Source organism: Mesocricetus auratus, unplaced genomic scaffold (assembly GCF_017639785.1).
Source record: "Mesocricetus auratus isolate SY011 unplaced genomic scaffold, BCM_Maur_2.0 Super-Scaffold_100026, whole genome shotgun sequence".
NCBI classification, from domain to species: Eukaryota; Metazoa; Chordata; class Mammalia; order Rodentia; family Cricetidae; genus Mesocricetus; species Mesocricetus auratus.
Window position 1 is genome coordinate 26269236 of NW_024429207.1, and position 25153 is coordinate 26294388.

Sequence of the window (25153 nt, forward strand, 5' to 3'; positions counted from 1 at the left end):
CTTTGAGATGCTAAAGACCTTTCCAGCCATGCCTCAGATATTCTTGGAATATTTGTTTAGAAAAACTTAGTAATTTATCAGATGGGAGAATCTCATTTTTTGAGACTATAGAAACATTTGCTATTTGAAACAATACATTTTAATATGTTTTAAGGTTTTCTCCTGTTTTATTTCATGCAAGTGTCACAGTGACAAAAAAAGGGCTTTTTAAATCATATTCAGATAAGCAAATTATCACTATATTTGCATAAAGTAAACAAGGTTCAGAGAAATCCTGTCACATACCAGTTATAGTAACGCTGCTGTTACAGGCATTGGAGGCCTGAGGCTGTGGAACTGTCCCGATCAATGGAACTGATAGATACTACTTCCCATTCTCAAATGGTGATGGTTGCCATTGTCTTCATTTAAGAAACAGCATCAGTAGATGGTTGCTGTCTGCCAGGAAGTAGTCTAAGTATATTGTGCATATTAAATAATTTAATGGGAACAATTCTATGTAGATTCTATACTAAGGCTGAGAATCTCTGGGCTCGTAGAAATCACATTCCCAGTCAAACTCTGGTGCAGGCTACTTCCTTCCCTCCCAGCTGCTCTGCAGGCCTCATGCTGGAGCTGAGTAAGTGGAGGGCCGAAAGTTGACATTTATGTGTGCTAGCCGGACTCTGACGCCCTCTCCTCCATAGTGCACAGCAGCTTCCTTCTGTGTGTTAGAGATTAAAATTCAGCTCTGATTCTCCTGTGCATTTCTTTTTGCTTAACGATGGCTTGTGTCCCCCAACCCGCAGAGGATTGCTGCATTTTGAGAATGCCAGTTTTGGAATTGAACCTCTGCACAACAGCTCTAACTTTGAGCACATATTTTACCCAATGGATGATGTCCACCAGGAGCCTTTGAGATGTGGAGTTTCTAACAGGGACACAGAGAAGGAGGCCATAAAGGAGGACTGGCAAGAATACCCAAGTGTGACTCAGCTGCTGCGTGTAAGGAGCTACGCACTCACTCTGCCGGCCTCATACTGTTTTTTAAGAAATCATAGCTTTTCACACTAAAAAGTGCTAGTTGTCTTTTCCCAGCTCTGTGCCAGGCGTTGGGATCAGAACCAGGGTACGGGAGGATGAGCAATCCGTACTTCTGGAAGCTGAGAGGAGGGCAGTCTATGTTTTAAAGGAGGGCTTAAGTCTTAGGCAGTGGTCCTCTTAGGCATTGCTGTACAATCATTACACTCTGGCCAACAGGATAGCAGAGGTTTCACTTTGATGCCTCAAGCTCTAGGTAGGGAGAGAGAGAGGGGAGGGCGGGTAGATAGAGATTCAAGATCATTATTACCTCAGACACTGTTCAAGGGCACTCAGGTCCCTGCTTTTGAGGCTTCTTGAGGATTCCCTGGACTGCTCAAGATGTGGGGCTGCTGGCAGCTATGGTTCCAGGGCCGGCTTACCTCAGCTACAGGGTGTTCCTTCTCCATGAGTGACATGGTGCCACATGCTGGGTGAGGTGTGCAGTTTTGTTTTGTGAGGTTAAGATGCATTTTCCACAATGCTGCCATAAGACATATTTTAAATTAACCAACACTTAACCATGACGTTACTGTCACTACCTTTCCTGCCCCGTACTCATTAACCACTGGAGAGTAGTTGGGTCTTGCTTATTCTGTTTTGCATGAATTTCCATAAAAGGACATAACTAAGCCACATTTTTACACTGGTGACCTGTTCTATCTTTTTCTCTCAGATTTCAGTAGGGTTTTTTTTTTTTTTTCATGTCTTTCCATGGTAATCAGGTTTCCCTTTAAAAGGTGTGTGTATATGTGCTTCAACTAAAAAAAAAAAAAATCAGCGATTCTGCTCTTTTGGAAACATAGGTAACCAATTTTATCTTTAGAGTTTTTCTCTTGTCAGTACAAATAGCTAGCACTTGTTTTATTGACATGGGTATGCTAAGTAAAACAGTTTATACTGCTTTTAGCAGATGTGAAGTCTCATGACTAGATATTAGGTCTGACCGCTGCTTGTATGGAATGTATCTAGCTTCATAACAGACCTGTTCTTGTCTTGTGTTTTAACAGAGAAGAAGAGCCGTGCTTCCGCAGACCCGCTATGTGGAGCTGTTCATTGTTGTAGACAAGGAAAGGGTAGGAATTGCTGACTCTTTTCCTTTTTCATAAAAAAGCAGTTGAGAAGTGAATAAGGAAATATAAAACACAATAAACAGTTGGCTTAAGCAGTAATCTCAAAACTAAAATTGTCCACTCATCCGTCCGTCCATCCATTTTGAGACAGGGGCTTGCTTATGTCTTGAGCTCCTAATCTTCCTGCTTGAGTCTCCCGAGTGCTGGCTCCCCTGTAACCTTTGTAGTAATTGTCTTATGCTGTATTTGCCACTCTTTTCAGATTACTTGACAGGTCGTGGCTATAAGCCAGGACAGTTGGGTGTAACCTTGTGAAGTTAACTTCCATTTTGCTGTTTCAGAGGATATCTTCCTCACTGTAAGAGACCAGGCCCAGATCCTGGCATGCTGTAGGAGCACTTATTATTTTCAGGGTACAGGGTAACAGCTGGATGCTTTCCATTTTTGTCCTAAAACACGGAGCTACTTGTTTTCCTTGCCAGAGGTACTGCATCCTTCTCAGCTGCTACAAGATCACCGATTCCTGACATGGCTCTTAAATAATTTACAGTGTAGATGATTGGAAATGTTCCAGGTGACTTCTACGTTTTTGTGTGTATGAAAAAGTATTTATAGACATGATTTGATAGGTGAACTGCAGAGAACATTTTGAAGATCCTTTTCCTGGAAACAAGGGAAGGGGAGCCAGTGTGAACCCAGCCCCGGCAGAGACCGAAAGGTTCTGTCAAGTATTTTGGACAAGTGGCAGAAATAGAGATTGAAAGTGTTTTTCTCTATCATTCTCTCCAGATAGGCTGGTTATACTCATATAGAAAATGGTTCAGAATAAAAGTGGTTCCATTTCCATCAAGCTCTGTTAAATGCAGGATCTGGCTGGACAGATACAACCACAGATTCTGTTGTTAAGACCTTTGTCACGGAGCAAAGTCACAAACTCTGTAAGCTTTTCTTTTTGTTAGCAAGTAGGTTGTTTAAAATAACATTAAAATACGCATGCAAATTTAACCAGATACAAACAAAGGGTGCATAAATACTTGGTTTAACATGGTAAAATTTTTGTGTATCTCTATTTCTGTAACCATATAACATTTTTGAACTTGTGGTCCTGGACTAATCTCTCATTATTACTTTAGCTTAGAATCTAGAAATAGTTTACTGTTGATGTCATTAGCCTAAGAGATAAAAGATTAGGAATTCTATTAATTTTTCATTCTATTATCTAAGTCTTTTAAGATTACACCTTTGTGAAGTCTTAAGAATACTTTACCACTAAAATCAATAAAAATAACTGAGAAGAAAATTTATCCTAAAGTTACGCAATGTTTGAAGAAAACTAAGACTTCAATGCGTCTTATTATTGCGTCTTAGTATTCTTTTCTTATTTATCACTAAAATGTGTCCCTAAGTGTATTATTTTTTGTTGCTGTGATAAAGTACCATGACCAAGGCAACTTATAGAAGTTTATTTTGGTTTATGGTTCCTGAAAGTTAGATTCCTGGTGGTGGGGACTCATGGCTGCATGTAGCAGACATGATGGATGGAGCTAATACCTGAGAGCTCACGGCTCAACCAGGAGCTCAAAGCAGAGAGAATAAACTGGGAGTGGTGGGAGGATTTTACTTATCAAGCCAGCCTCCAGTGACATACTTCCTCCAGCAAGTCCCCACCTAGTCACCTCCCCCAGCAGCTCTAGTGACTGGGGACCTAGTGTTCAAATGCCTCAGACTATGGGAGACCTTTCTCATCCCAGCCACCACAGTGAAATTGGTTCATTTCGAATGCTGGTAAGTGTCTAGATGCTTCCGTTTTTGGTTCAGAAGAAATCCTTGGCATTTTCTCTTTAGTTTAGGGGATTGCAGAGGCATCTTGTTTCGCTGCTTTGCGAGCGTGCTTTTCCTCCTTTGTGTTTTCAGTATGACATGATGGGGAAAAACCAGACTGCTGTGAGAGAAGAGATGATCCGCCTAGCAAACTATCTGGATAGTGTAAGTTGTATTTCTTTTCATGCTGTCCTCACACAGTCTCAGAGCAAATTTAAAGTGTGTCATTTTTGAGCTCTGACCATATAAATGCTTGTTCTGTAACTTTTAAAATAACATTTCAAAGGATAATAGAAATGTAGAAAGACTCAGAAGAGTAAGAGGTTCCAAATCGGCATCTGCCTCATCTTCAGAACATATCGGGAAGCTGCTCTGATGTATGTGAAAGCACCTTACTGCTCTGAATGGAAAGAATGGCGTTTTTAATAATGCTGCTGCTGCTGCTGTGTGTGTGTGTGTGCAGAGAGAGAGAGAGAGACAGACAGACACAGACACTCAGACAGAGACAGAGGCACAGAGAGATAGAGGCACAGGCCCAGAGAGACAGAGAGAAACAGAGACACACAGAGAGAGACAGAGAGAAACAGAGACACACAGAGAGAGACCAAGAGACAGAGAAGAGACAGAGAGACAGACAGACAGGGAGAGACAGAAACTGAGAGGCAGAGAGAGGCAGAGACAGTCACAGAGACAGACAGAGACAGTCACAGAGATAGACACAGAGAGACAGAGAGAAACAGAGACAGACACAGAGACAGTCACAGAGACAGACACAGAGACAGTCACAGAGACAGACACAGAGACAGACAGAGGAGAGGCAGATGCTGGAGTCCATGCAGTGGGAGATTGTGTGATGTGAACCCAGGTGTGACGATCATGACAGCGTTCTTTGGAAGATTTCCAGTGGTCCAGCCTGGGGGCAGGAGAGATGGCTCAGCAGGTGAAGGTGTTCACTGCCAAGCCTGGTGACCGGGATTTAATTCTAGAGCCCATATGGTGAGAGAACCCCTGCAAGCTGTCCTCTGACTTCACATGTGCACCGCGGTACAAATGCTTCAACTCCTACGTACCACATAATAAATGTAGTAGAAATAAAAAAAATCAGAGCTGGTACTTCGTATTTATTAACCTGCTCCTCACAATATCTGTGAGACAGACAGGAGTTCTACAGTCCTTTATTGAAATCTTTGGTGTCTCTGTGGTTAGGATTTTAGGTAAGAGGTTAGAAATGGTTTACTGTGAATGTTACAGTATACCCAGCAGGGTCATGTGGTGGTCTGTCATGACATTTCCGCAGTAAAATGTCTGAGGATTTATGTCTAGTCTGTGTTCTAGTTAGCTCTCCACCACTTTAATGAACTACTCGAGATAGAGAGAAAGGTTTATTTGGCTGTATAGTTTGGGAGGTTTCTGTGATGGGACAGCATTCATGGAGGGTGTGCATGGTGGAGTGACTCGCTCACTCACGGCTAATATATGGAGAGAGGGAGAGGAAGAGGCTGTGTTTCCTTAGTGTTCTGCAAGGAAGTGTCAGGGGCCTGGCCTGTTCTACTCAGCTCCATCACCCTTCTGTAGTGTCATTATGGGACGGGGGGGGAGAGCAAAAGTTATTATCACATGGCCATTAGCAACATTCAAGATCCAAACCATCTAATAAGGAATGAAATTTACTCAAAACTTTTAGCTTCCCGTGTTTGCCAGATTTTACAGTGGGAATAAAAAAGAGTTTGAATCTTAGTTCTCTGTCCTTGGTGGGGGAAGGATAGATTTTCATTTTGGGGCAGAGGATCCTTTAGCTTTATCGGTTACATCCTTCATAAATGTTATGAAGTGTTTTTCTTCACCAGATGTGGTGGCACACATCTGTAATCCCAGGACCCCTGTGACTGAGGCAGAAGGGTCAGGAGTCCAAGGTCATCCTCAGTTCCTTAGCAACACAGAAAGCTCAAGGCCAGCTTGGATGCAGGACCCTGTCCTAGTCCCCATCCCTTCTCTTGTTCTTAATGTATTTCATGTATTTTATTTTTGTTTTCTCCCCAGATGTATATCATGCTAAACATTCGAATTGTTCTAGTTGGACTAGAAATTTGGACAGATAGAAACCCAATCAATATAATTGGAGGTGCTGGTGATGTGTTGGGCAACTTTGTACAGTGGCGGGAAAAGTTTCTTATAACGCGTCGGAGACATGACAGTGCACAGTTGGTTTTGTAAGTGGCTTTAAAAAGTGCTATGATGAAATGAGTAGAAAAAAGCCTTGCTAATTTTGTTGCGGCGGTTATTATATTCTCTGGCCATGCGTTTGTGTCTGGCTTATCCTTGTCTTTACCCCATGTCTTTCTTCTTTCCTCACCTTGTACAGCATATTTTACAGTTGTTATTATTATTTTTTTGTGTGAAAGATTATATGGAAAGAAAAAAGTGATTTCTTGCTGAAAATATTTTCACATAACAGGATAGAGTTTAAAAATCATCTCAGTTTGAACTCTGATTTTCCTAACTCATACTTGCCTGGTTGTTTTCTTCTAGTGTTTTGTAACTGTCTTACTTTTTGCCTAGTTATAAAATTCTGGGCATGCAAGTTTTTCTCCATTACAGATTTGGGGGCAATTCCTTGTGAATATATATATTGTGTTGCTGTCTCTCTTCATTAACATTTGTTGAACAAATAAATATAATACAGTTTTAGAAATATTTTTTAACCTGGAAGATAGCTACCACCAAGGAAAAATCCCAAACTTGGCTTGGTATGTAAAAGCATCATCATTTGTATGAAAAAATTTAAAAGATTATATTTGTTACACTAACCTCATACTCTCAAAGTAAAACGTTATTTATCTTTGTCATTTTCCCTCCATGTTCTAAAGGTTTTGTCAGTGTGGTTAAGATTACCTATAGAAACAGGACTAATATGTATCATTTTCCTCCAAGTACATTTTATGACTTTACATTTTCATTTAGGAAGAAAGGCTTTGGTGGGACTGCAGGAATGGCATTTGTAGGAACAGTATGTTCAAGAAGCCACGCTGGTGGGATTAATGTGGTATGTTGTTTTTTAATTAAGTACAGTTCTGGATATAGGCATTATGACAGTCTCCAGCATTTGTTGGCTCTGTTCTTCTCCCTTAGATCTTTATTGCAGTAGTTGGACGTTATGAAGGACATAGTATGCGTAGCATGTGTGCTCTTTCCCTAGAGACTATGTTGGTTTTTTAGTATTTATTATGTGTTACTATCTATTCTAGCTTGCTTTTATGTTGCTGTAATAATCACCATGACCAAAAGCATTGTAGAGAAGGAAAGGGTTTATTTGACTTGTACTTCAGGTCATGGTCTGTCACTTAGGGGATGCAGGCTAAGAACTCGGAGCAGGAGCTTGAAGCAGAAACTGCACAGGAATGATGGGTGCTGGCTCTCTCTGGCTCATGCTCAGACTTCTTATACAGCCCAGGACCACCTGCTGAGGGGACCGAACTGCCCACAGTGGTTGGACCCTCATAGATGCATTGACAAAGACGTCTCATAGACATGTGTGATCCAGGTAGTTCTTCAGTTGTAAAGTCCCTCTTCCCAGGAGGGTCAGAATGACAACAACATTTACCAGGGTGTTATTTTTTTTTTATGAATGAGGAAACGGGCTCTATTTCAAAGAAATCAGCATGTTTTCTCATAAGCTTGAGGGAGTGACCTCCAACCCTTGGTTATCAGCACATGAGTCACTCCAGTTTCTTATCAGAGTGAGCACGTAGAGACTGGTACTGGACACTTGGATTGACATACAGTCAGCAGTATAGTAGATACATTGCCTTTTGACAAAAAACCAAAAGTGTGACAAAGAAACCATTTCCTAATTGCATCTTCCTGTGTTTGGACAGTTTGGGCAAATCACGGTGGAGACGTTTGCATCCATTGTTGCTCACGAGTTGGGTCACAACCTTGGAATGAATCACGATGATGGGAGAGAGTGTTTCTGTGGATCCAAGAGCTGCATTATGAATTCTGGGGCATCGTGAGTAACGGAGCCTCTTTTTTCTCTTAGTGTGATTGTGAAGATAGCGTTTTTTTCTCCCTAATTTTTATTGTGTGTGTCTGTGTCTGTGTAAGAATATATTATCTGTGTGCAGATGCCTCAGGAGGCCAGGAGAGGCCATCAGATCCCCTGGAGCTGGAGTTACAGGTAGCTGTGAGCTGCTTAATGTGGGTGTCCATGAGGTTGAGGACAGGGACTTAGGGAAATGAGAAGTGAGTTACAAGCCCTGAGATAAGAGACTCAAGGGGAAAAACACTCAGAGTGAGGAAGACGTGCTGGGCTGCAGTGCTGTCCTGGAATTCAGAGGCTGCGGAGTGGACTTTCTTCTGATGTTTGAAAGGCCTTGAAAAGTCGGAGGAAGCCTTGCCCCACAAAGAGTCGGCATGTAGTGGGCAAAGGCAAGCTTTCAGTGTCACAGAGTTTTAAAGTGCTGTGTGACTTTTGGGGGAGATTCGATCCAACATGCTTCTCTCAGGTAGGGCACCATCGACAGACCAAAGAAGTGATTTATCCAAGTCTGCATTCCTGACTCAGTGAGGTTTTTGGCGTGACTTTCAGAAGCATGGGTGACTCAGAGGCAGCTATATTATAAAAAGTCCACCCCAGCTGCGTCCCTAGAACTATCTGCACAACTTTTAAGTGCTCAGCCGTGGAGCCTCCTCTCCTCACCAGTGAGCGTTACTGCTCATACAGCCTTGGAGGTCAGGGCCTTGTGACTCTGGAACTGATGAACTTCCTTAGCCTTGGAGATTTCATTGGTTTCTTTAGTGTTAGGAGCATCCCTTATCCCCCAGGAGGGAATATTTCATTGGGAGGAAATGGCTTGACAACTGATGGCAGTAAGTGTCACCAGGAAAGAGAGTGAGGCTTGGGAGTGCTGAGGACTGGATGGCGGTGAGCCACAGAGCAGCCTCATTCTCTAATCACAGTGTGGTAAAAATAAGTTAACAGCAAGACATTTAACCGAGCTTGTTGTGGGATAATCTTTTCATACACTGTGAGGATGTGCTCTGCCTAAGATGCCTTCTGATTGGTTTAGTAAAGAGCTGAATGACCAATAGCTAGGAGGAGAGAATAGGCAGAGAGAGGAAGAATCTGGGGTGGGCAGGATTAAGCCAACTAGACTTACAGAATGGAGGAGAGGTAAAGAGCCCCATGGCAGAATGCAGATGAATAGGAACGGGTTAATTTAAGTTATAAGAGCTAGTTGGGAACAAGCCTAAGCTACAGCCAAGCTTCCATAATTAATAATAAGTTTCTGTATGATTATTTGGGGACTGGTGGTCCAAAGAAAGTCCGACAAGAAAAACGTGCTACGTGAGCTGGTAAATACACCAAGTAATTCTTTTGCTAGAGACTGAGAGTATAATTAAAATGTCTTGAAGAGAATAGTATTCTGAATATTATAATTTAAACTGACTGAATATTGAATCTTAAACATGAATAAAATATAGTTTCAAATATAAGATGTCTAAATTTTACCCCAGAGAAGACCTAGAATGTCAGCATCTTTGGGGTACAGTTGGTGAGCAGGCAGCCATGGCTTCATCTTAGGGGTGCAGTTGATGAACCATTTCTGAAGAAGAGGCTGGTCTTAGAGCTATAAGACCATCGCTGGAGAACAAGCCATATGAGGTGATCTCATGGAGAGGGACCCAAGGGTGGCAATCAGCTTTATTCTCATAATGACTTCTCTTTGCCACTCTTTTTAGCCACACTCAGTTGAAGGTAGTTGGTATAGGTCAGCTCTAGGCATGCCCAATAGCGAAGGTTGTGGTTAGGATTTGGGAGAGGGAAACAGAACACCCAGCCCAGAGGATACCCATTTCAGTAGTGTTACAAGTTGAGCACCCCTAATCTGGAGTCCAGAATGAGCTGAACGTCACATCCTCTTAAAGTGCTGAGGATCAAACCCAGGACCCAGCACCTGCTAGGCACATGCTCTGTCACTGCTACACTCCCAGCCCTTGCCTCTGTGGTACAGAGTCACTTGAACTTGTGTAGCTCAGGCTGGTTTTAGCCTGGCTGTTGCCCTGGTTCTGCCTTTCTAGTGCTGGGACTGTCAGCATGTGCTGCATGCATGGCCAAACCTTTTTCTTTCTGAACACCCCCCTTCCAACACGGTCCTCTCCCAGCTTCATATCATCGTCCCTCTCCTCTTAGGAAAAAGAGACATGGAATCCATTAGTACTGCCTGTGTGTGCATGGAGGTGGAGCCATCCCATGGAGCATGGGCAGCCTACCAGTTGCCACACCCCAAAAGAAAATGACTGCCCCTCCCCCAGCAGCCGTCAACTGCGGTCGGCTCCTGAGCTAGGGGTACGAGAGCCTTGAGCCTCCCTCCCCTTTCATGCTGGAATTTTGACTGTTTTCTTGCTCGGGCATGTAACCACAGCTGTTAGGAGTTCATGAGAGCAATCACCATGTCATATCCAGAAGACAGTGTTTCAGGGTACTCCTCATCCTTGGCCTCTTACATGGTTTCCTTCCCTCTGTTCTACATTGGTTTTTGAGCCTAGGTGAGAGTAGGGTTGGTATAGTTGCCACATTTAGGGTTTGCCCCCCCTAATCACCTGTTCTCAGCACCTCGCCCAGTTGTGTTTTATTCAGTGCTGCCTACTATGAAAAGAAGAGTTCTCTGGCCAAGATTGAGGGCAACACAAATCTGTGGACTTATAAACATGACTAGAAGACAGTTTGACAGCATGACCATTTAGCAAAACAATGGTAGGTTTCCTCTGTGACCTATGAACCTTACTAGAGTAGACTTTTGAACAGGTTTACAGTGTTAGACCTGGACCCCTTTCTTTAGAGCAAGCCTCCAATCCCACCAGAAAGCAGTGAGTTACTCCCAAAGCTGTCATGCCACTGTTGCGCTAGTGGGCACATCTTCCCAGTAGGTTGGTTATTGTGGCAGGTAGTGTCCAAGTCTGAGTAAGACCATCAGTGCTTTTTATCCCCCTGCAGAATGCAGGTTCCTTCCAGCATTATAAAAGCCTGCTGCATGCTAATATTAATTATAAACTGTTTGGCTGATGGCTCAGGCTTCATATAGACTAGTTCTCTTTTAATTATTAACTCATTTCTGTTAATCTGTGTATCTCCACATGGTCTTGGCTTGCTGGTTATATCTGGGCCTCTGGCTTCCTTGGAAGCTACATGGCATCTCTCAACTCATTCTCAGAGTTCCTCTTCCCAGCATTCTCCTAGTCTGGTAGCCCCACCTATACTTCCTGCCTGGCTGCATCCTGCCTATGCATTGTCCAAAACAGCTTTATTCATCAACCAGTAAGAGAAACATTCACAGCATTCAGAAGGACATCCGCCATCATATGGGGTTGAGACTTCATGTACTTTTTCCTGTTTACTTGGCGTGTCCATTGTTGTTGTCTTTATTCAGCTCATATTTGGGCAGTCATGTTGGTAAGACTTTATGGTGCAGTCTTTTGAAACCCCAAAGGTCACACCTCCTCTAACAAGGCCACACCCCCTAATCCTTCCCAAACAGTTCCATTCTGGGGCCCATTCATTTTCAAACCACCACAGAAGGTTATAGTTAAATATAGTTAAGTAGAAAGAAGAGAGGTTAAAAGAAAAAGTGGTAAAAGTGAAGGAAAAAATAATAAATTAGGAAAAGTATAATAAACTGTTGCAGGATTCCCACCTGGGTCCCATCGCTGCTTTAGCCCCCAAATAACACACGAGACACTATATTAATTATGAAGCTGTTAGCAGTTGCTATGGTTTCTTAATGGCTACCTCTGACTTAATTATTAAGCCATAATTACTAATATATATTTTTATAAGGACTTATCTTTCCAAGGATGCTCTCCTGACACATCCTTTCCTCCTGGGATCACATGGCGACTCCCTACTCTTGACTACATTTCCCAGCATCCTCCTGGACTCCTAGTCCCACCTATCTTGCTTCCCTATTGGCCAACAGTGCTTTATTCATCAACCAGTAAGACAATATATACACAGAAGGACTTCCCCCATCAATAAATGTTTATTAGATTTAAAATATCCCATCAGTCAAGCCTGTAGGGTCAGGTTTGGACCAGCTGCCCTTTGGAGTGAGTTCCTGAAGCAGTTGTGTTGAGCTGAATGGTGTAATTCCCAGTTCCTTCCTTGGCACACTGTCGGGCTTGTCTTGGTGTTGGAGAGAGGATGAGGATTTCCATGGCCCCTGCCTGTTTCTCCACAGAGATATATGCCACAGCATGTTTGTCTCCATTCTTGTCTCTGGCAGGAAAGGTGTTTCACTGATGAGCCCCTCCAACCAGCCATCTTTGGATTGTAATGATTTGTGGTAATTACTGGCCCATGAGTGTTACTCCTAAGCTCTGCTATTGGTTTCCAGAGAGTGTGAAGTGTTCTTTCTTCCTGCAGTTGCTTCTCACAAAGAATGGCTGAGATTAGGTGGAGGAGAGACTGAGGTAGGAGGATGGCCAGTTTGAGACCCATTTCAACAAAAGAAATGAAGGTGAGGGATGGTTTAAGTCTGCCCCACCGCCTCCCTCACAGTCAGTGCTTTCCCTTTCTCATGCCCTGTTAGTCTCTTCCCTGGATTTTGTAGACATAGGGTGGTAATGGTGACAGCATGTTCTGGTCACTTGTGGGTTACTCACAGAAATAGAGTAGCAGTGTAAGTAATGAGTTACGACATGTGATATTTTTGGTCATATCATGGCAGATCATTTCCTTCATTGCCAGTTTCATTTTGAAGTAACTCTTCAGAACTCACTTAGTGAATAGTGGGGGGAAATGTTTTAAGTCATAATTCGTGTGTCATCTGGAGTGACAGGCAGAGGGTAGGGTACCATCCTCTCTGCTGTGTGCTATCCTGCGGTGGTTGGTGGGGGTATTTTTCTGTTGCCTCAGTCTTTTTATGACATTTGCTGAGGCCAATGTTAGGTCATGTTTCTAAAATCCCAGCTCCTACCTGCTATAAATAGCCACACATGCTTAGGATTTTGTTCAGATTTTCAGCACTGTAGTAACTTCATTGTAATTGAAACTGATTTTTTCTTGTACCTTGCTCTAGGCTCAAATTTTCAAACATTATGAGAAAGTGGGGCTCAACTGCTGACTAAGAAGCCTCTTCAGATAGCCTTTGTGCAGGTTGTAATTAGGGGCTGGCGTGTAGGATAAACATACGCTGGTACAGCTGCTATGGTCGTCTGATGAGTACATTCTTACAGACAACATTATCACATGAACAGTATGGAAGGCAAAATCAATGAGAGGATGTAAACATTTACAAACCTGTTTTACTTGATGCCCAATCATTTCCCCCAAGGCTATCCCCACAGACTGTGATCTGCCCACAGACTTCCCACGTTCGCAACTGCTAACTTTCCTCTGTCACTCAGCCTTGACTTCTCATATTCTCACACACTGTCCTTGAAATAATCTACCACTTTCCGATTCCAAGGATGTCATTCTGATTCGTCACCGTCTGTGGAGTGGACTCTGGGAGGCCACTCTCCCAGTCTTCCTGTTTAACATAGTGGCAGTGGCAATCCTACTGACACGAGTCACAGCTTGTCCTTTGTTTGGTGTCCTGCCCAGTCACAGTGACCACATTCCACTTAGAGCAGGAAGTCGTGTTTTCCCTATGGTCTCCTTCCTTTGCTCACAGTCTGTCTTATATTATTCCCAGAACATGTCACAGCCTCTGCCTTAGGGTTTGTCATGTTATTCTTTCGCTCTGTGACATCCCTTTCCCAGATTTCCAGTTTTGAGTGAAGTGTCATGATGTATGGATAGCCACTGTGGACTGGCTGTCCTTTTGCAGCTATAAGCACTCCAGCCTTCCCACAATTCATTGCCACGGTATCACTACCACCTTTTGTCATTCCAGGTAAATTACCCACCAAGGCTTGCCGTCTGCTCCACTCACTGGAGTATGACCTTCACAGAAAGGGTTTCTGCCATGCTCATGGTTTTCTTCCCTGAACTGGGTAGAATAGCTTATTCAAGCAAACATCCAATAACTATTTGTTGGGTGCACAGTGTTTGATATGACACCAAGGGATCCCCATAAGAGCGTCAAGAATAGTGAGGAAAAAATGCAAAATGCAGACCTTATAAACAATTGATTGCATTTTTTTTCCTTTCTTTTTTTCTACCATTCTGGTTAAGCCTTTCAATGTCTCACATCCAGACTGTGTCTAATAATTAACAGGTTTGGAATGTTCTAGACACAGGAGCAGGCTCATTGCTTCCTTGTTAGCAAACAAAATTGCTGACAGGAAATTTGGGGCAAAAAGTGTCATAAAAGGATTTGTGGATTAGAGTTCTTTATATTTCCAAAAGTCCCAGTCACAGACAGACCCCATTCCTGCTGGTGCTTGTGCATCTTGCTCTGGTGATGGCAAAGGATTGATTATATATGTGTGTGTATACATGCCTGTCATACATACACTATGTATTATCAGTTATAGATATATGTGCATTGTATACAAATGGTATGTCCATGTATATTATATACACTATATGGCATATGCACATATATTATAAATAAAACATGTACGTTATGTACATTATATATTGCACTGTATACAGACATACATGTTACATGCCTTATCATGCTATAGGCATATTACATATGTTGCTTTTACTGTTTACATTTAAAATCTGTAACATTGCTGGGTGAGGTTGACTTTAATGCAGTACTCAGGAGGCAGAAGCAGATAGATCTCTGTGAGTTTGAGGCCAACTAGGGCTACACAGTGAGACTCTGTATTTAAAGAAAAAAAAAAGTAAAATCTATTACTCTGAAGCCCAGGCTAGCCTCAAATTCTCTATCAATTTCCTGAGTTCTGGGACGAAGACACCCACTATACCTAGGTGGTGAAATGATTACTACTGTAGGCAGATTAACACATCCATTGTCCTGCATAGTTACCCAGATTTCCTTTTGTGGCAGGAGAACCTCAAGCCTTCCACTGTAGCAGAGCTCCCATTATTCTGTGGTGGTAATGGCAGCATCATGTTGCACGTGGCCTCTGCACTTCCCAGTCCCGCGTATCTGTTGACATGTATCCTTTCGCCTCTGTCTCCCCATTTGCTTCCATCCGTCTCTTTTATTTTCTGTTTCTTCATTTTTCTCTTTTACAATTTCACATATGATTGATGTCATGTGATATTTTTCTTTTTTTGTGTCTGGCTTATTTTTCTTAGCACAGAACCCTCTAGGTTCATTCATGTTGTGGCCAATCATGTGGGTCTCCTTTCTGAGGCGGGGTAATACTATATATGCACATATATGTATGTTTATGTACAAACACACATATGAGTATAAGTACACATGTGTGTAATGGAATTTATGCATACGTACTGTAGTATATTTATCCATTTGTCCACTGACTACCACTTAAGTTGTTTCCAGGTCTTGGCTTCAGTGAGTAATGCTAAACAAGAGAATCCGGAGTCTGTATGATAGAGATCTCATTTCTCTTGGGTTTGTAACACAGGACAGATTTCTAGGCCATTTGGCATCTCTTGTTACTTTCCTTATGAATATGCTGTTTTCTACCTTTTTGTTTGTTTGTTTGTTTTGTTTTCTCTTCACAGCCTCGCCTGGACTTCTCTTTAGGGTCTATGGAAGGGTATATAATTTAAGGTTGTAGTTTAGGTTGTAAAGGTTGATTATATAGAAAATCCAAGGCAAGCAAGGCTGGTTGTCACATTGTTCTCTTACAGGCAGGTTAAACAAACAGGCTGAGTGCACAGTAGGACAGCAGTCTTAAGTGACTCAAGGTGCTGTTAACTCTAGTTGTGAGGTCCAACAAAATCTCCAGGTTCTTATAATGTAAGAGATATTTTTATTATAATGTATTGCCACAACTGGGTAAGCCTGTAGCCAAGAAAAGGAAAAAAAAAGCGAGCTCTAGCATATCAAAGTTGAATTTATGTAACTCTCATATGTATAGCCCATCTAACCTTCAGAGTGACAGTCATTCGCAGGAGTTAAATCGTAAAAGACATTTGTGGCTCAAACTGAAAATTTGTCATTAGAGCAGCTGACTGTATAGTGCAAGCTGCGTCTAGGTGATTACTTTTTTATCCCTGTGATAAAGCACCATGGCCAAGGCAATTTACATAAGAAAGAGTTTATTTGAGGCTTACAGTTTCAGAGGGCTGGGTCCATTGCTGTCATGTCGGGGAGCATGTCAGCGTAGGTAAGCAGGCAGGTAGACATGGTGATGGAGCAGTCAGCTGAGAGCTTACATCGTGATCTATAACCGTGAGGCAGAGAGAGACAGAGATAGAGAGACACAGAGAGAGAGACTGAGACAGATATTCAGATGTCTGAGTCTGTGAGGGGGGGCATTGTTACTCAAACTACCACAGAGACAGTGAAGCAGATGTGCTGGAATTGCCCATTTGTGTGTTTTCCTCATGACTCCCAGAGTATGAGTCGAGGAAGGGAACCTCAGGCATCACACCTCAGGTGACAGATTGGGAAGCACACAGGTAGCTTCCAGTGTTTGAAGTGTAACATTTTAGAAAAGCAAAGCTCAGTTCTGAATGAGACTAGGTTAGGTTTTAAAGGTCTGTAGATTGAAAGAATTCTGATCTTTGTTTCAATGTTTTAACAAACGATAATGCTTAGAAGATACTTTCATGGAGGCCATAATAGTGTAACTAATGGTGAGCTATGTAGTAACTAGTATTTATTAGGCATAGATGGCCTCCTTTTTGCCTATTTTTGTTTATTCTCTGCCTTTTACAGTATTATTAGTTAAAGACATGACTAAGAACTTTCAAGATAAGCCATGATAATGATGTGAGATCTTTTCCTTAATGTTTATTGTAGAGGTTCCCGAAACTTCAGCAGTTGCAGTGCGGAGGACTTTGAGAAGTTAACTTTAAATAAGGGAGGAAGCTGCCTTCTCAATGTCCCGAAGCCTGATGAAGCTTACAGTGCGCCCTTTTGTGGTAACAAGCTGGTGGACCCCGGGGAAGAGTGTGACTGTGGCACACCCAAGGTCAGTGAGTCCTTCAGCTTTGCTTTGAGATTACTGTGAGGGCTGCCGAACTGAAGCCCTTGGCTTTGGGCGCCTCTGGGAGAGGAGTGACTACGGGTGTTAGAAGTGAGGAATGCTGTTGTGTTGTCCGGCTAAGATGGTCAGCTCCTAGGGACCTGCCTCACGACTTCAGGCCTTGACTTCAGGCAAGCCTGGTGATACCATTCTTTTTAAACATTACCTATCTGTCTTTTATATTTATTGGAGCTGTTGAATTATTTGTTACTGGCATTACATAACTGGCTAGTTCTTTATGTGTTCACCATTCTGGTCATGCCATTGAAGAAGTGTTTGTTGAGCTGAATTCATGCATTAAGTGAATTGCACTGGTTCATCCTCAGGCATCCATGAGTGTCAGAATTCTTCATCCTCAAGCACCAGTGTCCTTCGGTTAGTCTTCCCTTTACCCGTGGATCCTCGGCTCTGTGGCCTTGGCTCTGTCCCCTTCATTGTTACAGCACTCTAGTCACATCGCCTCAGAACACCCACTTAACCCTTTCCTCTTGGACTGCCATTAGCTTTGGAACGCATTTGCTCAGATGTAAGGCCTACTGTGTTATTCTTAGTTGTTTTCTTGCCTGGCCATACTTAGTCTGGAAAGCCTTCCCGTATCCTAAGAGAACATTGTTTTTTAGTCTGTGTGATTGATGCATTCCATGACTTCTCTCAAGCCCTTCGAATTCTCCTGACCAATAAACTCGAGAGGAGATTTCTCATGCCTGGAATTGGGGCTCTGTTAGCTCTTGGGGACATTATCACCCAGGAGTTGTCACTTCATTTAAGCTACATGTCTGTATATGCACACACCTAAATATTATGTGTAACTTTAGATAACCCTATAGGAATGCAGTCCCCGAGTGTTTTCCAAACACCCTCAGTTGTTCTGTATCTCTTCCTCCTCCTCTCCTTCTGTGCTGTCCTTGTCCAGGCTCCCTCCCCCATTCCCTTAGGTCTTGCTGCGCGTGTTCCTGGTGTCTAAGGCTATTGAGCAGGCTTCTGTGTAGTTATGTGCCATCTGTGTATCTTGTGGTATATGTTTAACTCTTTACCTTCATCTGAAAAATTGTATTATTTGCTACTGAGTTCTCGTTTATTTATCTTGGTTATCTATATCTTTTACTAGATACTTGATTTGTAAATGTCTATTTATTTATTTACTTATTGACTGAAGATTTTTTTTACTAAACATGATTAGGTAGGGGAAAAGAGAGTACTGTGGAAGCTCTCAGGTTTGCCTCTTGTCCAGAGGACTGCGACTGGGGATATATCTCACCCCATAGCCATCAGGAATGAACTGCTTCTCAGCAACCATGTCTTCAAATGTATCTGTATTAAACTTGGTGAAGCCCCATTTCTTTGAGATGTGGATCTTCTGGCGGCCAGGGAACTTGAATCAATCACGTATTCTGCATCTTGGTGCGGTGGGCATGATGACCTGGCCATTGTGACCCTGGCCACTGTGCCCTGGGGCTTCCCAAAGGCACCACGCATACCTGTCTGGAACCTAGACTTGGGTCAGCATTGAGATCAGAGACTTGAGTAGTTGCCAGAAAATGGCCTCCAGGGTCCTGTAGGGCAGTCATATAGGCAACAGGCTACATATACTACCAAGGAGGCTGCTGTTTGTGACCATTGCACTCCAGGCTCCCACGGGGAAAGGGACCTAGTCAGCTTAATAGTGTGCCTTGAATTATGTGCAGTGTCTTAGAGGCACAGAGCTTTGATTGCGACGAAAGCCATTGTCACTTTCTGCTTTTATGGCTGATGCTTTGGGTACAGATTTTCTTCTAGAGGTTTCATATTTAGGTCCATGATCCATCTTGACTTAGTTTTTTCTGTCTTTTATTTGTATGTTTGAAAGTATAGATTGTAGCTCATTTGTTCTAATTTTTGTTATATAACAATAGCCCTGATTTGGTCAGTATACATTGACTGTATGAAATATTGCACTGTCTCATAGGTATGTAAATTATTACATGTTAATTAAAAGGAAGAGTTAATTTAGAACACTATTATGAAACAATTGTAGGCAGACAAGAGGATGCAGAACAGTATATAGAACTCCTCTTTCCGTGTTGGCAGCTTACAAGGCTATAGCACACTTCCAGGGTGTTAAAATTTCTATATTCACATAGGTGTCTGTGGGTGGGAGGTTGGAGGTGAAATGTAACTATGGTGACAGGAGCTGAGAAATGCTGTTCAGTACAGTGTGTGTGCTTAGCATGTACAGGGCACTGAGGTCAGACTTCACCTCCTCCCCCACAATAAAGGAATAGTTTGTCCACCCAGAGAAAAGTAGTGGGGCCCTGAACAGGAAGAGAAGGGCATCCATGGATATTTACCTCTCTGTGGTCCTTCAGAATACACATCAAAGCATAATGTGGGGTCTCTGAGGAAATTACTAAGATTAGCACTGAAGGGTGGGGCCCTGATTCACTAGGGACCATGTTTTTAGAAGAAGCAGTAGCGGTTTTTCCCAGCTTTCTCTCCAGTGCAAGCACTGAAGATTGGCCATATTGTGTGTGCCAGCCAGAAGAGAGGGTTCCCCAAAGCTCTCTGTGGGAGCCTTCTCCTCGTGTTTCCAGCTTTCACTGCTGTGAGAAAATAAATTTCCATTCTTTAAATCCCCCATTGTCTGGTATTTTCTTATTGAATCACCAGCTGTCTTTTGAAATATCTTGAGACTTGAATGCATGCAGTTTAAGAGGCTGATGTACCTTGAAGCACAGTTGGGGGAGAGAAACGGCTCTGGCTAGGTTGGAATGATGAAGTTATAGACAGGAAAAGACTTTACTGACGGCTGCTGCCATCAAGGACTCATTATTGACTCATTTTCTTTTTGCAGGAATGTGAGTTGGACCCGTGCTGTGAAGGAAGCACTTGTAAGCTCAAGTCATTTGCTGAATGTGCATATGGCGACTGTTGTAAAGATTGCCAGGCAAGGAATTCTCCCTATCAGGAACAAGTCAGAGAAGGAACGTTGATATATGGAAATGCATCTTCCGAGTTTTCTCTTTTTATTATATGGTCACTTCATATTTCATCCCACTTCTGTGCATTTTCTTTTTCTGTGAGGGCCCATTGAGTCAGTTTGAGGGTTTGGTGTACTGGGGATTAAACATAAGGCTGTGTGTTTGCTGGGTAAACTCTACCGATGAGTTGTGTCCTCATCGTTTATTTTCTTCTTAAAGTAACATGTAGGGAAAAGTCAGAGCTACTGAAGTATAGACTTTAGAAAATTAAGGGTCGGGGAGTTAGTTAATAAAGAGGATTGAATTTGACCCCCAGAACCCTTTAGAAACAAAACCCCAAATCAAACACTGGGGTGGCATGCCTCGTGACCCCACGATCCAGCAGGGAATGCGGAGCTCTTCCTGGACTGAGTAGTTTCCTGTCCTCACCTCCCACCCCCTGTCATGCTGCCACAGCAGCAAGCCTCAAACTCATTGTCATTGTCATTGTCACCTCAGTTAGTGCAGTGCTTCCACTGCGGTCCTCGTGTTTTTATATAATTTGCATTTCTTTTGATTACCTGTGAGGTTTTTTTTTCATCTTATAGTATTTATGAATAGCCTGTTACGGGCTTTGTTCACTTTTGAGTTGAACAGTTTAGTCTTTGTACATACACCGTGGTTTTAAATCTGATGAGTTTGTGGAGGTTATCTTGATATCCCTATTTAATTTTAATCTCACTACCTTAGTTCCTCCCAGGAGGCTCTATGTGCAGAGGAAAGAACAATGAGTGTGATGTCCCCGAGTACTGCAATGGCTCCTCTCAGTTCTGTCCAGCAGACGTCTTCATCCAGAATGGATACCCTTGCCAGAATAACAAAGCCTACTGTTACAATGGCATGTGCCAGTATTACGACGCGCAGTGTCAGGTCATCTTTGGCTCAAGTAAGATACTTACAATTGATTGGTTTGATTTTATCATTTGTTTGTGTTAGGTTTTTTACTAATGAGGTTCTCGGATCTTCATCCTTCTTCCTCCAGTGGTTGTCATGCTTAGGAATTTCGTCTAATTTGGTGACTCAGTTGATGCTGTGTGCTCCTCTCTCTCTAGCACATGGTACACACACACACACACACACACACACACACACACACACACACACACACACAGGGGATGGACTGACTCATGCAGTTCTGCTATTGGTAAAGCTAATGGAGTCATTCTGTTCAAGGATGGCAGGCTCAGGACCCAGAAGGAGCTGGTGTTCAGTATAATTCCAATGGTAGGAACATTGTAGGTGTCTTAGCCTGATGTCTGTTGGGAAAAATTCTCCTACCGGTCAGTTGTATGTTCTTTTCAAATGTGAAGGGTTGTTTGAAGCACATCCATGAGTCTAGCCTGCTGTGTTCACTCTACGCAGATAGTATTAGCCTCAGCCAGAGTGCTCTTCCAAGCTCACAGTCAAGTACATATTACAGCACACGATGAAGACTGGAGAGGGAGGACATGGGTCATGCCATCACAGCTGTAGTCATGATGAAATGAGACATTGATGGCAGTTATAGTTCTCAGGGCTGTAGCTGCTCTGTGGTCATATCTTGTACTTCCAGCTCTCCGTTCTACACTGTGCTGTCACACTGCCCATTCTGTGTCCCTTTGCCATCAGTAAGTGCCTTACTTGGTTACATTCATTTCTGAAGGGTCTGGGCCATGTGTAGCTTCACTGGATTTGGTTGTGACAGGATACAATAAATCCTTAGAAAAACCCCTGTATTCCAAGGCCTGCTCTTCTTGCTTCCATGTAGGGTTATGTGTCTGTCACCTAGCCACTTGCAAAGCCTTTCTCTGTTAGTTCAGAGGCAGGAGGAGCCCAGCATAATTGAGTGTGTGATAGAAGTTCCACTCCAGTGGAATCATTATTGGGGCATCTAGTGGAAGAATTTCTTGGTTGGACACTTAGACCTCTGAGCTGTCAGAGCATGAAGTCATGGGAGCAGGAAGTGTGTTTTTGCCGAGTGAGTCACTAGGGGCATATTGTTAAAGAGCAGCCACTCCCATTTCCACCCCTAATACCTGCACCCTGAGTTGTGGTTATAGGTATCATTTGTTGGACCTGATTCAGAGCATACATGGCTTTCTGAAGAAATGCTGTCCCTGTCCTCCCTTACACTGTAACTGAGTCTTTTACATGAATTTCCACTACTCTAACAAGCCATTCTAGTAAAGATACAGTATCATTGAGTGCTGTAGATAGATCTGTAATCCCACTGAGAAGGCTGAGGTAGGAGGATTTCAAGTTTAAGACCTGCCTGGGCTGCAGAACAGGTTCAAGGCTAGCCTGTGCAACTTGGTGAAGCCCTGTCTCAAACAGTAAAAATAGTGTTGGGATATAGCTCAGTGGTACAGCACTTGGCTAGTATTCACAGGCCCTAAGTTCTGGGCCACCAGTACTGGGCAAAATAGGTGGTGTGTATGTGCGTGAGTACAAAGTGTTGTCCCTTCAGGGCAGGAAAGGGAATAGTGTAGTTATCTTGGTAACCAGGTGCTGGCTGATCCTCCAGGAAATAGGGCTGTATCAGAGACTCAGTGTATTTGGGTGACGGCAGAGGTGGCTGTGAAAAGAGGTAGCCTATAGCTCACAGGATGGGGCTTCCTTTCTGTTGATTGGTTTGGTCCAAGCACCTCAATTGGTCACAGTCATGTGTTCTTCCATCTCTCCTCCCAAGCAAAGGGAGGAGCAAAAGGTACTATAGGGATGTTCTAGAAAGAGTCTACAGTTTTGCAACTGTTCACTTTTGCCATCTGTAAAACGCTTTGTTCTTCTCGTCCTGTGTCAACTCTTGGTAGAATTTCCCCATTGGTCACAGGTGCTGGGACAGGGTTTGGAAAACAGACACGGGGTTGTGGTGCCTCCAGTTGGCTTCATTTTGATTATCCATGGTGCTAGTGGGGTCCCACCCCCTGGTCTGCACTGTGCTGCACCCTTGTAGTTTTTAATCAGCTGAACATGGTTGAATCCCCTGGGGGGGGATGTCACTTTTCAGCACACTTCTGCAGATTGTAGTGGCTGGTTATTGACACTGATGGCTTGTGCAAAGAGCTTTCCTGGAATTCTGTCTCCCATCTCTCTCCTCTGTCGATCCTTGAGTCAGCAGGAACAGCAAACAGATTTGGCTCAGTCCCTTCCTGTATATCATCTGGAAAATCTGTAACTTTCCCTGTCCTCTGAGGACTTGGACGGGAACAAGGTGTGACATTTCTCCTGGACAGCCTTCTGGATATTTCTCCTCCTACTTACCCCCTTCCTCTGGGGCTCTAACTCTTTTCACCCATGTCTATCTTCTTTAAAACTAACTTAGCCTTGCACCAGGCATGTGGTAGATGCAAGGGGATCTCATTTAGGAATGAGGAGGACTTAAGAAAATAAGAGTGGGTTAATCCTTTTTCATATGGTGTAGGTCTCACTCTGTCTAACCTAAGCACCCTTGTACAATGACAACCAGCTGGCAATAATCTGATGTTCTGGAGCAGGGATGGGTATGTGAGAGCAGAGAGTGAGTGCACTTGAAGCTGTGTCTCACTGCATGAGCAGGTTACTGTTGCATAGCTGTGACCAGTTACCCATGGGAAGAATTTAAGGAAGATAACGTTTGGCTCCTGATTTCTGAGAGATCCAGTCCATGGGCATCTGAAGAACATCACAGTGATGACACTGTGTGGCAGAGATGCTTCTCTGTCCCATGGTGGATAGAGACAGGAAGAGAAGGATTCAGGAGAAGGGACCACAGCAAGATATGGCTTCAAGGGCACATAGCCCCCTCCACCCAGTGACCTGCCCTCCAACTAGATCCTGCCCCTTACTTTTCCCTATTTCCCAATAATTTTATCATATTTTGAGCCCATCAATGGATTGAGTCTAGAAATCAGAGTCCTGGACACACCTCAGATACACCAAGATGGGCTTTATAATCTATGTCTTTCTCAGTCGGAATCATCTCGACAGTACTCACCTTTACTGTGCATGAGTCTTAACTGTAATAATCATTTAATGGTGTTTGTTAGAGTCCAGGCTTTTATGTACAAGCTAAGCCTTGATTTTACACATCTTTGTTATGTGTGATGTGTGGAACAAAGATGCCATATGTGTAAGGCTGAAATTTTAGAAGTGTGCTGCTAGTCCCTACAGATGTGTGAAGAGTCACAGGGAGCACTTCTGTTTCTAAGTAAAGTTACCATAATTCTTTTCTTTTTTGGATGTTAAACATTGCAGAAGCCAAGGCTGCCCCAAGAGATTGCTTCATTGAAGTGAATTCGAAAGGTGACAGATTTGGCAACTGTGGTTTCTCTGGCAGTGAGTACAAGAAGTGTGCCACTGGGTAAGTGGAGGCAAGGGTGTAGAGGACTGTGAACAAGTCATCTCTGGCCCCGTGACGGCTGCCTTTCTCCTGCTTCCAGAGCTTAGCTTCTCACAAGTGACATGTCAGCGAGGCTTCAGAGAGGGGAGCAAGCCTGCTGAGGCACTTCATCTGCTCGCGTGCATTGTTGAATCTAGTGGGTTTAGAACCTTGTTCTGTTTATCCATAATCTACAGTAAGATTCCCGACTAAATACCCTCCCCCTTCCTACAGGAAAACACTCTCTTACTCAGTCAATTGGGTCTTTCGTTATTTCTCCTTTTCAGCCTTACATGCATTTAAAGTGATGAAGTCAGACTTTCTGGTTATTCTTGTAAGTTGGTGGGATGCCTGAGCAGGTTGAAATGCTTTCCACCAAGCCTGACAACCCGAGTTCAGTCTCCTGAACCGTACCGTAGGTGGAGAGAACTGATTCTAGCAAGTTCTCCTCTGAGCTACACACATGCCTTGTGACGTACCTGTGCAGGGGCAGGGTAATACATGCACAGAAACACAAAGTAAATAAATAAATGTCAAAAGCTTTATTCTTATAACTATTGTTGACTTACTATAAAAATTGTAAATGAAGACACACGATTCCAATGTGTTTCCTTCCGTTTTGAGTTTGTACCCTGCACACACCGCACTGGCGTTTTCCTCGGTGGGGATGATTCTGCAGTACTGTGTGCTGCCCCTGGTTGAGCTCAGCAGCTAGTGGAGGGTGGTGCTGGGTAAGCAGCAGTAGCAGCAGCAGTGGCAGCATGACTACTTCTTGGTCCTTAACT

At 43.2% G+C, this 25153-nt stretch overlaps 1 protein-coding gene and 1 non-coding gene across 2 annotated transcripts in view; one reads left to right on the forward strand and one right to left on the reverse strand.

Moving 5' to 3' along the window:
- Adam9 (ADAM metallopeptidase domain 9) overlaps positions 1 to 25153 on the forward strand; it is a 61523-nt gene that overhangs the window by 18874 nt on the left and 17496 nt on the right. Inside the window, exons 6-15 of the mRNA XM_005066562.4 lie at positions 789 to 984; positions 2070 to 2135; positions 4047 to 4118; positions 5994 to 6163; positions 6915 to 6996; positions 7829 to 7962; positions 16811 to 16982; positions 19867 to 19959; positions 20723 to 20918; positions 24245 to 24350. Of these exons, the coding sequence (XP_005066619.1) occupies positions 789 to 984; positions 2070 to 2135; positions 4047 to 4118; positions 5994 to 6163; positions 6915 to 6996; positions 7829 to 7962; positions 16811 to 16982; positions 19867 to 19959; positions 20723 to 20918; positions 24245 to 24350 (1287 nt within the window). The remainder of the gene's footprint in view (positions 1 to 788; positions 985 to 2069; positions 2136 to 4046; positions 4119 to 5993; positions 6164 to 6914; positions 6997 to 7828; positions 7963 to 16810; positions 16983 to 19866; positions 19960 to 20722; positions 20919 to 24244; positions 24351 to 25153) is intronic.
- On the reverse strand, positions 18574 to 18707 carry LOC121134199. Its single transcript, XR_005871238.1, has one exon. It is a non-coding gene; the product is annotated as a small nucleolar RNA SNORA70 (small nucleolar RNA).